This window comes from Agelaius tricolor, unplaced genomic scaffold, assembly GCF_023055355.1.
Source record: "Agelaius tricolor isolate 1412-34295 unplaced genomic scaffold, bAgeTri1.0.p SCAF_9, whole genome shotgun sequence".
In the NCBI taxonomy this organism is placed as follows: Eukaryota; Metazoa; Chordata; class Aves; order Passeriformes; family Icteridae; genus Agelaius; species Agelaius tricolor.
In genome coordinates, this window is record NW_027269269.1 from 46,519,680 (window position 1) to 46,534,701 (window position 15,022).

Below are 15,022 nucleotides of genomic sequence, written 5' to 3' on the forward strand. Positions count from 1 at the left end.
AGAGCAGCAAATTATTTAATCTGCAATTTTGGCACCCTTCTAGCATGCACTTAGCAACAAAAGGCCATAGCCAAAATCATTGCAAGGACTCCCTGGGAGGCCACTGAACAGCCAGTGATCACCTGTACTAAAGGTAAAGACTTGGGTTTGGGAAGAAATCCTGTGAAAGGGGTTCCTCTGAAAAGGCACCCAACACATCCCAGTGAAAACATTGAACCAGGCAGAGTAAGGGGAAAGGGTTTTTTTGGTGCTGTGCCTGTCATGGTTAAAAATAGACTAGATACACAAAAATACAGCTCAGACAGAGTGTTTGAAATCCAAACCAGTAGCAGGTGTTGTGGCAGCCAGAGAAAACAGGCCAAAGAGCTGCTTGTGTTCATGATGTTTATAATAATATACATTTCTATAAATTATGCCTCAAAACACATGTTGAGATTATGGAGCCTGGTCTACACACTGTAGAGGGCTGGATCACAATCACCCAACATTATCTTAATCATGGAGGAGCTGCTTAGTGTGTGGGTGCTATTAAATATCTTTTTTTACAGTCTAAATGCATAGTTTAGCTGGTTATGGTACTTGTTCAGCAGAGGATATATTGAATAGAAATTACGACAGAAGGGAGAAAGAATGCACTTAGTTTTGGGTGTTAAGAGTAGCAAAGGTTTCTGATTTCTTCAGCCCTATGCTTCAGTGTCTGCCTTCTGTCCTCCTTCTGATGGGATCTCTTACCTTGCAGCAGGAAATTGATAAAGATGTGTTACAGCTCTGAAGGCTGGCTGGTGCCAGGGACAGAGGTTTACTTCAATTTAATCTTTATTTTATATTTGTTTGAAGGTATAGAATGGCTTAATTACAGTTATTTATATAGTCCATGCTGGGGAGGTGTTCCCTTACAGATTTTTGGTGGTATCTGATACACTTGTTTTATTCACAGAAACCCTCTAGAAGCTTATATGAGGAGGAGAGCTTATATATGAGGAAGAGGTAAAGAGGCAGAAAATAAATTTCTCTTTGGGCCAACACCTCTGTCTCCAAAAACCCATGTGCACAATGAGAGAAGTTGGGAATAGAAAGTAAAAAAATGGAACCAAGTAATAACTGAATAGTAAAAAAAAAAAAACCCCAAAATCAAACCAAGCAAAAAACTCTAGAAAATATCTATATCCAAATCTCAGAAATAGATTTTATTTGTTCATATTGTTTCCTATTTTCATTTGACTTGGCAGGTAGCCCAGTGCTCCATCAGTGAGAGGAAAGGAAGTTACAGCATCACATTGTTGTAGGGATTGGATTTTATTGCTTTGCTATTACAATTAGGCAACCATTAACTCAGTTAAATGAGGCACGATTTTTTATAAAGTATATCCAAGTGGGAATTGTGACTTAGTCCTCAACTAAAGCCCCCCAAAAAGCTTTATGAGAGTGAAAGAAAGAGATTAAAAATAGCTAAATAATAAAAGGTGTTGCAACTTTAAAGGGGCACACTGAAAATGGGAATAATTATTGGTAATGAGCTGACAACCAGCCTGAGGAGAAGCTGCAGGTCAAAAACCTGGCAGCAAATATCCAGCCTGGACCTGCAAAAAGCCACCCAGATAATGCAGAAAAGATGGGGACAAAATGTCTACACTGGAGGTGATTTATGGGGGAAAGAATCCCAGGCAAATCAAAATGGGATTCACAGAGTTAAACTTGGATGGCACAGAACGGGAAAGTGCAGCAAGGCAAGCAGTTAAGAGTGCAACGACTGAAACATTGCTTTGACTCTAAAACATCTCCTCAAGTCATGTCCCATCCTTGTTTTGGGGATTTCTGGGAGGTTGGGCTGTAAGACACAGCAGATGGGGAGTTGGCAGCAGAGGGAGGAGGGCTCAGGACGATGCTTGGTGGGGACAGCAGGTACCAGGGAAAGCCTGCAGGAGGAGGGGGCTCTGCCACACAAAACTTCTGTGGTTTGAGCCCAATTTTAGCCTTTTGGCCTGCATGAGCTCTGAAAGTAATGAGAGTGAAAAGAGCCAACTACCCCATGAAAATAAAATCCTTCAAATAAAATGAAAATAAATTTCAAATAAAATGTAAAATATACCTAAGGACAATTTCCTGCTGGGTGGGGAGGGGGAAGAACAGAAAATTGACATCAGAGATGTTTATTTGAATCCTTGGTCAGACTATGGTGCAAAACTACCAGACCTCCATTTTTTTACATCATTTTTTAATTTCATTTAAAGAAATAGGGTTTAGCATTTCTATGGTTTTTTACTGGCTTCATTTCATCTCAGTGCCTTAAAATAAAATGTTTTACTCTACGCTCCCATGAACACATTGAGACTAAACACTCATTTTTGTTGTCCTTACAGGCCCTGAGGCAGGAGAAGAAGCCATAAGCCTGCTTTCCTAAATCCCCAAAAACTAAGAATAAAAAGCTCTGGTTATTTCACACTCTCTTGCAAACATACACTTCTTTAAAGGGCTGGAAGCTAAACTCACTATTAACTACAAATCCATGGTGAGTAGACACTCACTTTACTGAAGAAACTTAAAAACAGAGCTTTCTAAGACTACTGGATAAAAGAGGAGTGGAGATAAAGGATATTTCTCCCCTTACATGGAGAGCAATAAAGTGAATTGAAAGATTTCTAATAAACTTCAACTACCGTCAAAGTGATATATCAGTGATGAACCTTAGTTGCTGAATCTAATTAAAAATAAATAATGAAATTTTCTAACCAAATCTTCCCTTAATGATGACTCTAAGTCGTTGCTTGATGGCAAAAACTCAAAGCAGAACCTGGTCATGCACTAAAATATTTGTCTGGGTGCATTTTATTTCTGTTTCATAATTAGGAATCTTAACAGTCAAAAGTGATTGATGCACTCAGGATTTCAGAGTCTGTGGGATTTGTAGCATTTATTATATATTTATATTTTATAATTTTATATTTATTATTTATTTATAGCATAGATTATAGCAACAAGGGACTGGTCCAAGTACTGGCTATTCTCTTGGAGAAATCCTGGAGCCCAGGCAACTGGAGAGGAGCTTTAAAGAGAGGAGAAAAGCAGAGCCAGGCAATTCCAGAGCAAGTATGCTAACCTCAAATACCCAGAAAGATTTTACGTATATGTGTGTGTGTATATGTATATATATATATATATATATATATATATATATATAGCAGCTGGAGGATTCAAGGTCTTAAGAAACCAACTCAGATTTGTCAAGAATAAGCAAATCCTGTCAAACTCATCTAATTTATTTCTGTGGCAGGACAATCTAAAAAGTAGTGGATGTGATTTATCTTGTCTTGACTAAGACTTCTGGTGCTGTCCCCCTTGACATTCTCATGAGCTAACTGGGGAAATATGGGCTATTATGAAATCATTTTAATGTGAAAGTAGAGTGAACTGAAAAATCCCATGTACTGAGTACTCTTCATTTACCAGAGGTTCTCTGATCTGAAAAGGATCATGAGGAAGCCAAGGGAAAGCTGCTCTTTGTGTTTTGTGCTGTTTGTACCTTTGCATGAGTAACCTTCATGAACACCATCTGCCTGTTAGTATATGGGAATAAAACAAAGCTGAGGGAAATATCTCTAAAATAAATATTTGTTTTAATTGGGAAAGTAAAATTCATTAAGGAATCCCAAAGGATTGGACCAAGGACTAAAAAAGGAACTGAGTGCACACGCATTAAACAGGGAATTACTGACCAGGAAGTGGTGGTTTGGAAAGGAACTGAGGCATTAGAGCAGCTCAGAAAATGAAAGGAAGCCAATATTGAATATGTCAACTGTTTCATATGAATAAGTCATATGAATTAACAGGGGTGGCATGTGTGAGACAGCAGAAAAAATGCTCTGATTTCATTTGGCACTGCTTGGGCTTTTAATGGTGCAATATCTGATGATGGGCATCATCTTGGGAAGAAATGCAGAGTGGAAAAACATCACTTGGGCAGCACTAAAAAACCCTGGCAGGCATATTGAGTTTATGGAAGTGATTATCAGCAATTTACCTCTCCAGACTCAATGACCCTGATGGGTCCCTTCCAAATCAGCGCATTCTGGGATTCTGGGATTCTGTGGTGGTGGGGGCTGCCAGGCAGTTCCTTGTCCTGCTGTTGTTAAGTGAGTGCATCCTGTGAGTGCCCTTCCAGAGCTGGCTGCATTAATTAATGCCATTTTACAGGAAAAGCAATGAAAACACCATAACCACCGTGCCCTCTAGGATCTAGAGCAAATATAGAGTACCAGCAATACCACAGGGATAGACACAAGCTGGGGCAACACAACTGCTGAGGTGAAACCTATTCACAGAGAAAATGGTTTGCACCATTATCTGCATGGATTAGATCCCATCAGAGCCCTGGTGCTCAAGCATAGCATCAAACCCCCTGTTTGGAAGGTAAAATGACACCATTTATCCACCACAGCATGAAGCATTCTGGAGGCAGGAAGGACAAGGGGCTTCCAGTCCAGCTGTGGTCATTTAAGGACAAGTCCAGCTCTGGGTGACTTCTTCTGTAATTCCCCTTTCTGTTGAACACACCAAGACAGAATGCCACCCCCACCCCAAAAAAGAAGTATGCTACATCCACATTCATAAATTTTATCAACTTACAGACTCCAGGACAGGTATATCATTCATTGTTTTGCACCAGTAAGCAGAGTAGTATACAAAAGCATGCAAAATCAGTTATGGTACAGAAAGAACCTGCAAAATTCAAGAAACTGCAAGCATCAAAACCATTCCTATTTTCCTAGGAAGAGGATTCCTGAGTTGTGTATGTTGGCATTTTCAAAGACCCTGTACTTGGGTGAAGCACACAGAAACAACATGGCAGGGACATAACAAAACAGGGGCAAAATATTATCTAATACAGATACTCAGAGGCAAGAAATGATCATGGGGTGAAGTTACAGTATGTGGTGGGCTATTTTATTTTGTTGAAAAGTACATCTTTGACTGGATTCAACATATTAATAAGATGAAAATAGGTCCACTGGTGAGGGAGGAAAGAAAGCAAAAGTTTGGAAATACTTGATCAACTAAAATAAATGACAGTTTTTTTTCAACATCCCATAGGCAGGCTGTAGAAGATGATGTTTTCCAGTATCCATGGAGAAAGTAAAGTCTTTGACTGATGTAAGTCAGTTTTGCACAAATGCTGGTCTGTTTAGTTAAAACCTGCACTGCTTGTTTCTTTCAATAGATAATATAGGTAATATCTAGCTTTCACTCCAGACCCATGCTTTAACACTCAGAATTTATCCATATTTAATTACAATTTTATCACACTAATCAAATAAATTTACTTTGTCCTCCAAGCAATCACCTCAGTATTTCAGTATGTAAAAAATACTTTCATTATGTTTATTATAAAAATATAAATGTTTCCACTACAAATCATTTTACATTAGTAAGAGGCCATCTACAATTGCACAATATATAATCTAAATGAGTAAGTAATGCTTTTGAAATACAAGTTAAAGTAAATACATATTGCCAATCAAATCACATCTATACATTGCTTATTGGATGCTAAGTTACAGCACAAAAACTAGATTATGTTAACAGAAATAAATAAAATGGAAACTATATTGAAAGGTACAAACCCAATAATATGGCGTGTCGTTTTATGAGCAGTTTGCATTTTGCTTGATGTCCATAACCTGTACAGGCAGATGGCCACACGACCTCTATTTCTCTACTCCACACTGAAGAATTGTACACTGCTATGTTTACATATGTACAGGGGGACAGGGAGTACAGGATGCTTGCAACAGAGGCCACTTACAGTACAAATCAACTTCTGACAGGGAGAGAAAACCAAACGGGTTTTAAAAGCTCTCAACTCCTAACAGCAAAGAAAAGCAAAACCCAGCTGCTTCATTTTGTTTCCCCTCGGTGAGATTGGATCTTTTATGCTGAGCATGCCTGAACTGTGGGCAAGAACACGACAGGAGGAAATTGAGGGAGGTTGGTGCAAAGTTTTCAAGTGTCTAAAACTCCAAGAACTGAGTCTGTGTCTCCAGAAGCATCTCCCAGAGGTCAGCCCCCCACCCCAGTCCCTTGTCCCCACACTCCAGCAGCAGGGTGAAGCTGAGGAGAAATGTCACAAAAAGCTGTCCCCAGACAGACAGTGTTTGCCACTGGGTTTGGTGGCTTAAATTCACTAACAGTGTCTGATTTAGAGCAATCTGAACCCAAAGTAAAGATTGATTCTGAACGAACTAAGCAACACAAAGCAGCTTTTCTGTCCAGCTTGCTGCATTTTATGATAGATTGGGGCAGATAAGGGGAAGTGTTCTTTACTGCTTAAGTGCTTTATTTTACCTTTCTTCCATTTTTATTTTTAATGTTCAATTTTAAAACCCATTCACTTCTCTTTTAGAGAGGATTACTAATTATAATGCTGTGAGTGTGTTTCAAACCCAGTCCTTTACAGCATGCTCACTACCAGCACTCATGAAAAAGCCTCTAACACTTCTTCTATTTAGCAATGTGTGATAAATGCTGTGCCTGGACATTCTTTAAGTCCTGGATTCATGCATAAGAATTTCAGCCCCACAAACCCTAGAAACTGATTCTTTCCTCATTTATATACCAAGGAGCTTCAAAACCCAAGCCAGCAGAAGGAAGCACAAGTGGTCACCTGCTTTTGCATGCACAGAGAAAACACAATGTGCCAATTTTTCATCTGCCTCTCACAGAGTCTTGGACTTTTAGGCTTTCATCATCAGAATCAGGTCTACATTCTAGAATGTCAAGTTGGGAAGCAGAATGGTTTCCCCTGATGATCAAGGCCTGCTCTCTGTGTGCCTGACATCACATCTAGAGCATTAAGAAGCACAAGAAATGGGTCACCCAGTGTTTTAAACCACTCATTTTCAGAGCAAAGAGTGGTGTCTGCTCAGAACTGGGACTGATGTGCTCCAGAACAAAAACTTAGGAGTCGGGAAGCTCTTTGGAAGATGCTAAAAATGGTGGCGGGCCCCCAAAATCCACTTTCCAGTCTCCTTTTTCCAGTGGGAGATGTGAATGGTCTCCTAGACTTGGGCTCCCTTCTGCTTTCTTTCAAGGAACAGGTACCCACTGAAGCTGTGCCTAAAATTCAGGTCCCCTACAGGACAGCAGTGCCTCCACAGGGGGGTTTCTAGCTCAGGCATGGGTATACTTCTACTCCAAAGCCTCCCCTCACAGCTCAAGTTATCCCTTTAAACAAGGGTCACTTCTCAGGGAACTCAAAAAGCATCATCAGTTAAAGCAGGATGCAACAAACCCTGGCCCTCTTTTCTATTTTCTTGGCAGATCTCTCCCCTGAACACCACCCAGGAACAGGAAATTATTGTGACAGAAAAGCAGCCCTGGGGTAAGAAATGGGATGTGCTGTTTGGGGCAGGTCCTGATCTAAAGATCAATGCACACACCACTGCCAAAACCCCAGCCTGGTAGAAAATACCACTCACAGCAAATGGAAGAAATCTCATTGCCAAAAAAGCCCAGATGCTTTTCATAGTGTCAGTGCTGGGAAAAAGACCACCTTTCTTTCCTTCTGTATTTCATGCATGATGCTATGAGTATAAAATTATCTAGCAACTAACCCTCAGACAATTTCTCAGGTTGAACCAATGAAGTTTGGATAACATTTGGCACTTGGCAATAATACAGCCAGGTTAAGGTATTTAAGCATAAATATAAACAATAATGGAAAAAAAAAACAAACCAAGAAAATAAATAAGCCTTTTAAAAACTAAGACTTGTTTCTATTTAAATGAACACAGTTAGGGAAGCTAACATAATGGTGAAAATCTTTTGTCAACTAACTCAAAGTCACTACAAACTTTATTTCTGTGTTCCTTCCTGAAGCTGAAATAGCATGTTACAATGACATTATAGTAAATATGGCCAGACAGGTTGTGAGGTATAGTCCTCTATTTTCCTTGCTTTTAAAGAAATAAAATACCTGTTACAGATCTCTTCTGTATAAAAATACTGCAAGTCTTTCTTTCTTCTTGTTTGCTGTATAGATCAAATACACAGCTTTTATGTCCATGTTTTTTTTCTGTTATTCAGTCACTTAATATTCAAATGGCTCTAGGTTTTAGTAACACTGGTTTTTACTTGGAAGGATTTTTCACATGTTTTTTTTTTTTCTTTTGATATTTACTATCTGCATTAACAGTCAGTCAAGAGCACCCACCCTTTAGGATTAACAGATAGAAAACAAGTTTGCTCCTGTTTTTAAGGCATTTATACTCAGTATTTGAGTGTCTTGTGGGTTTGAAATCTCAACCATTGCGTTTCCCAAGCTGTTGCCAAGATCTCCTTTAAATTCTGCCGTTTGTCAGCATCACTTTTCACCTGCGATGCAACTTTGCTCCTTTTTTTTTGTTTTCCTCTCCTGAGCAACATCATTTTGGTACCTTACACAGGAACAGGGTTGTTCTTTGTATGAGTTTCTAGGGCTTTGATACTGCTGACAATCTTCTTTTGAGGGCCCACCACTGTAACACCAACTTTCTTCATGTCACTGGAAAAAAGAGGAGGTGTGTGAGTGAGGATACTGAATTTCACAGCACTGATCCCAGCAAACAGCAATGAACCTGCCCATCTCACACTGCTGCACTGCAGGAACCTCCAGGTGCAGGGATATTGCTGAAACACAAGCCCTACTGCAAAAAACTACTGACAGCAACTCCCTGGGCTGAAAAAAAAATAGAGTGAAAGCTCATTTAGCTTTGTTGTGGAAGAAAACATGGAAGAAAAGGCAATTAAATCATTCTCCAGTGATGCAGGCACTGGGGTTTTGGAGCAAGGGGGTCACAACTGGATCAGCTGAGCCTCTCTAATACCTCATACCCCAGCCAATCTGATGTCTTTCCCTGGGCAGTGCTGACAAATCACTGGCCTGTGAATGGTCCTCTGAGCTCTGCTATCAGCACTGAGGTGAAGGAGTCCATGGCCAAGCTTCCAGTGCCTCCCCTGGTTCTCCCCTCCTGTTTGTCCAGGGTCTCCAGCCTCATTGTTCCTTGTGCAACACAGAGGTGCTTTAACACCTGTGAAGGGCTAATTAACCGGGGGTTCACAGGAAATTGGGCATTCCTAGAGGATTTCTACACTGTCCCCAAAGGGTAATTGTTACAAAAAGCAATTAGCACCCTTTTAATAGATGCAGTAATACACTAATTAATGGCATTGATGTGTTTAATTGTCGGTAGCACAGCTGCTGCATACTTCTCCATAACTTGTTGTGCATCCAGCCAGCCAAACTGGGAATTAAGATTTCCTTTGGCATTAAAGTTTTAACTGTACTTGATGCCTTTTTGGGTGCAAAAAGAACATTACCTACTCTTGTCACTAGAACAAAGATGGATTGCATTTAGAATGTAGTAAACTTGCCATTTGCTCACTTCCAAGCATAGCAGGAGGGAGTTCAGCTCCTGAGTAATTATTAGCATGGAGGAGGAAAACAGCTACAAAGAATTTGCCCCTTCACCTGGTTTGGTGGAATATAGGATGGGCAATAAAGGGAATGATTGGCAATGTGCCAGCTGTAGAGAAACTTCCATGTAAAATACAGAATTTAAAGAATCAACAGAGAAGCTTCAGTGAAAGGAGCTGATGCTAGTGTACCAGATCATACATGGTGCTACTGTATTGGAAGAAATTGGGAATCTCCTTTAGTGACAAAAAGCTGCGGGACCATGGCCTTCACACAGTCACCAGACACAGATTTCCTTCATGGCTATTTCAACTACAACAAATAATTCCCATTTGTCTCTTTAAATGTAAGAAAATTTCAGCTAAGAATTGGGAATGCGATACAAAAGTGCTACCTCTGTTCTTATGTTTGAACTTGTAGCTGTGATGAAAACCCACAGCAGGCTGCAACTTACTCTGTGGAAATCTTGGCTATGGTGTCACAGGAGCTGTACTCCACCCCTGTGAAGATGTCCTTGCACTGCCCTGTCCGGAACCCGTTGAGCCAATCACCCGCGGTGCGGAAGGCTGAAATGTCAACGTTGCTTTGGTCCAGGAGGAGATTTGATGGCCTGAAATGAAAGAATAATGCAATGGAATTTAGGGAACAGGGAGAAACATAGCTTTATTTTGTGTCTAAACTCAGCAGTGGCAGGAGCATCCAGGCTGGATGTGGCTTTGCTGTTTGTCTGTGGGAGTTCTCAGCTGCTGAGGCCACCACGGGACTGGTGCTGACAAATGCTGTGTAATCATCCTGCTGAACAGTACCAGCTTCCCGTGCCTGTGTTTAAATCACTGCAGCATTCACAAAGTGCATGGGGACCTCTCAATTTAGTGTTAACAAAGACTAAATTAGGTTATATTTATGTGATTCACCGAGTCCTAAACATCACACAGACAATGCACACTCCAGGCTCCAAGCTGAGTGTGTTGGTAGAATTTGGTCATATCAAATGTTCAGAATAGTGGGGCCCACTGAAAAATCCTAAATGTTGCTACTAAGTTAGAAGCTTCAAAAATAAGCAAAGTACCTTATTTTTAGTGTTTTATTTCAGGCTTAAAGCCAAGCATGTGCTTGGCTGTGCTGTGCCTGAGACTGAGCTAGAGAATGTTCAAAGCAGTTATCTCTGCAACTTCACAGTCTATTTTCTTCCCCAGAATTCTTTTTCTCTCTAGCAACCTGCACAGGAGTCTGACTACTGCTGCTGAACCCATTTGAAGTGACTTTTGTCACTGAAAGCAGTGAAAATGAGAGGTGGCTGGACTGACAGCATAATTTAAAGGCAGTGATTACACAGTGTAACAGGTAGGTGACAGCTGCTGGAACTGGAGAACTGATCTGAGCTGTAAAACACTCTCTTCACTCCAAACCCAAGTAATCTCTGTTCATCAATGGAATTAACATAAATAGGAGGAGATTTTAAAGGCACCAAGAGAACCACATATTTAAACATAGTGATTTGAACCTCATAAGAAGCCTAGAAATTCCAAATCCTTCTCAATTCCAGTATGTCTTAAATTTCACCATAATCAGCAGCACTACATCACATCCTTGCAGTACACCTGACTTGCCCTGGAATCAGGGGATACCACCTCAGTTACATAAGTAACAGTAGTTAAATCAAGACTTTTACCTTTCACTTTTGAAGAAAAGAACAATGATTTTTAGTGTTGGCCACATCTTAAACAGCAGCTCCTTTTACTCTGATGTTTTCCTGATTGTTATCAATCAGCTCATTTCTCTCAGGCTCAGAAAGTTAATACAGTATTTTTTTTTCCTTCAGGGAATGCAGGGCATAATTAAAGAGCTACTTGGATGCTTGAAAATCTTGAAAATCCAAACACACACAATCAGTTTTCACCAGGTCCCAGAGGAGCTGAGATGTCCCTGATGGGGACAGCTTTTGCCTGGCTACCTTCCCTCCAGAACCTAGACAGGACTGTGAGCACTGACACCAGCTCTGGACTTCACATACTGGGAACAGCCACCCATGGAAAGAAGACACAGAAACCTGCTCTGTGCCCAAAACAGCAGCTCACTTCATGTGCTGGTGCCATGGTCAAACCAAATCTTAGACACCTACATGACACCCAGCTTTAGAGGCTCAGTTTGATAATCAGGCCCAAGATAGTTTTAATCAGTAGCTGTAAGACCTGAATTTTTCTGACTACTGTTTGTCCTGTGAAGAGCCAATGGTTTTTTATTTATGGTTTTCTGGGTACAGTGGCTGGAATCCCAAGATATTAATTAAGAGTATTTATGAAGTGTTCTTAGTGATAAAGCACAGATTTTTTTTCCCAGCCTAGTACACCTTTTTAACTTAAGTCTAATAAAACAAGGTCTGACTCAAGAATCACTAATGAAAAAAAAAAAGTATAAACAAGTTGAAATAGAACAGGTCTCGAGGATTAGGAATTAGAGTGGCCCAAAAGAGCCTTTATGTTTATTACTTGGATCAAAGTATCATCATGACAAAAAATATGACCTAATTTTAATGCGAGTGACCTCAGAGTAACCAGCACTGTAAAGTATCATTTTTCTTCTTGCAGGATTCCAAACAAAAATTAGTTACTTTCCTCCTCAGAGAGGACATCTGGACTGTTTATCAACGAGCAGGAATTCGCCTCTGCACTGTCTCCTCGTGTGCACCAGGGGAAAGCTGGGCTTGCAGAGCATCTGCACACCCTGGCAGGTTTTTTCCCCCTGCCCCAGCCCCTAGACAGAAGGGCTGACCAGGGAATTTATGGTCTGGGTGATGTGTGCCATGAGCTCACACTTTAGCAGACAAATTAGACGGGCTGCAGTCCGTGCAGCTGTAAACGACGTCCTGCAGGGCTCCACCTGATCCTTTACAGCTTTTCATAAATCAGTACCTACCAGCTTCAGGAGAGGGTCATTAAAAAGGAATCATGGAAATTACATGTTTGCTCAGGGGAAGTGAAATAGAACATTTCTCTCCATCTTTTCTTCTCTCCCCTCCTTTTTTATTTTCTTTTTCCTTTCTTTAACTCTTTTTACCTTGTTGCTCTGACTAACTATGATACACACTCTCACATCATCTTTTGACAGTCATGGCAAGATTTTCTATCCCGTTCACCATGACTGTTGTTGTATCTACCACACCTACAAAGTTGTATTTACTGACATGTGGTGCCCTAAAAAAAAAACCCAACAAACAGCAAGACTCAGTTTGGAGAGACAAATTGAACAGTGAGATGCCAGTTACAAAACATCCTGTGGCTGGAAGCTTTCTCTGGATGTGTCCATTACTTTAACAGTTGGAATTAACCTTTGAGCCATCTTCACTATGGTGTATTGTCATTAGCACAGCTTTTTGTCACAACACAGGGAAAATTTTGCTGCACTAGCATGAAAAAACACAGAAAACATCATTAGAATCCTTCCCAATACAGCATGAAAATCTCACCTCTGGCTGGGTGCTGTCTGGGGAGAAAAAGAGACAAATGGACTTGTAAAATCCAGGAATTGAGACAAAGAAAATGAAAATGTCCTGCCACTTCTTCTGCAAATACACTGAGCTGTGCACACACAATGCCAGACTTTGTACTGTAGGAGCCTCTCTCTTTCCATCCTTTCCTCCAAACAGCAAAACCAACCTTCAGTCTTTTAAATCTGGACTTTCCTTTACACAGTCAATTTCTTTTAAAGAGGAAAGCATTAAAAAAATCTCCAAAAACATAAAGTAATTTCCTGTGCAAATTTTAGGTAATTAAAAGCTGATTTAGTAGAGTGAAATTGCTCCCAATGAGCCTGGTTGGAACTCAGATCCTATGGGCTTTATGATTATGGTGAGCTGAAGCTCAGAGTTGGGGTCTAACAAGAATTTTATTTCAAGAGAAAAATCACCCCAAAACCAACAGGTGGTACAGAAAGCAAATTTCAGTTTTATCTTCTGTAGCAATCAGAGTCATATGCATACATGTGTATCAACAGGAAACTAGTAAATAAATGCCGTGCCAAAGAGAAGTAGAGTTATTCTGTTTACTTGATTATCCCTGGACCTTAAAGATAAAAATCTTTGGAGTTCCATCTCTTCATGCCCATTTTTAACACGCTCTGAGCAGAATTGGTAATTTAGTCCCTAAATTACAATTCACCTCTTAAAGGGGGCACATGTGCTTTTCCCAAGGGCCTTCCTGGGTTGCTTTCATACTCTCATACAAATAATCATGTTGTGGGCTGCTCCTTGGAGTGAAAGGAGAGCTGGAGAAATCAAGAGGGGCAACACAAATAACCAAAGGGAAAAACAGTGCAGTTAAGGCTGCAAAAATGGTACAGCTCTCTAAATGTCAATATTTTTTGTTTTCTAGCTCCATTGTTGGTGAAAAAAACAACCCAAACACAAAAAAAAAAAAACCCAAAAAACAACCTAACTTACCAGGGCTTCCACTAGGATAATAAGCAAACAAAATTTCAACTGCCCCAAAGATCAATCCTTCAGTCTTCCCTGCTCCTTTAGCTGCCCCTCAGAACATGATTTTCAATATGCTCTTATTTTTCAGCATCTTGGTGGAATAACAAATCACATGCCTGGATGTATCAATGCTCCTTCATTTACTTTTTCATAGCACCAAACCACTAAAGGCAAAAAAAAAAAAAAAAAACCCAGCATGTTGCTGAATTTGGTTTTTTCCCCCTCATAACCCAGCCTAAGCTGTGCTTTTAAGGAAATACAGGCACACGGCCATTTCCTGGGATGTGTAGCTAGCTGACAGACCCTCAATGCCAACCACTCATTATTGTTAGGACAGTCTATAAGCTCCTCAGAACAGGCAGAGAAAATAGCTTTATACAGCTCTCAAAATGCTTAAAATCTACCATTTGCTGGGGAGAGCTTCCCTTTATATCTCACTTTTGGCTGCACTGCTGTTGCCTATAATCAAAAGAGAAAAACCCCTTGCATCAGTGTTAGAATAGTAATATAAAAAGCAGATCTTTATCTGGAAGCTTCCAGGTGTCCCATGGTGATGGGCTCACCCAGAATCAAATTTCTGTGATTTAATAAGGTTAATTAATTTAAGGTTAAATATTTAACAGCTACATCCAATAGGAGATTCAGCTGCCCCAGTAACCCACCCCTGGGTCAGCCCCTTGGAGTTGCCCCACTTCTTATTTTAAGTCCCCGAATTGGAATAAAGATTATTTATTAATCTAAACAATATTTCAGGGATGTGTTCCAAAATCTAGGGGGAAAGGGCAGGAAAAGTACTACAGCCATGCATTAGGAATCCACCAAGCTGCAAATATATGAGAATTATATAAAAAGCTTAGGCACCACTGTGAATTTCTGCTTCTGTCACCTCTACCAGCATTCCCAGTGTGGAATTGCCACCATCACTAACGAGGGCTCCAAAAACTCCTCGGAAACCTCAATAAACAGCAAAACCTCTCCTCCTCCTCAGGCCACCCGCTGGTCCAGCTGCATTCCTATTTAAATTACAGAGCACACAACCCCAACCCGCAGTAAATTCCTGCCCGAGTTTCACCGAATTAGAGGTGTGAAAGTGCAAATAG

General features: G+C 40.4%; 1 protein-coding gene across 2 annotated transcripts in view; it reads right to left on the reverse strand.

The window, feature by feature from the left end:
* Positions 1-4,597: 4,597 nt before the first annotated feature.
* EPHA3 (EPH receptor A3) overlaps positions 4,598-15,022 on the reverse strand; it is a 176,217-nt gene continuing 165,792 nt past the window's right edge. For both annotated transcript variants that reach the window (XM_071433815.1, XM_071433814.1), the window contains exons 16-17: positions 9,903-10,058; positions 4,598-8,536 (exon numbers count right to left, since the gene is read on the reverse strand). In XM_071433815.1, coding sequence (XP_071289916.1) covers positions 8,431-8,536; positions 9,903-10,058 — 262 coding nt within the window. In that variant the 3' untranslated portion in view covers positions 4,598-8,430. The remainder of the gene's footprint in view (positions 8,537-9,902; positions 10,059-15,022) is intronic.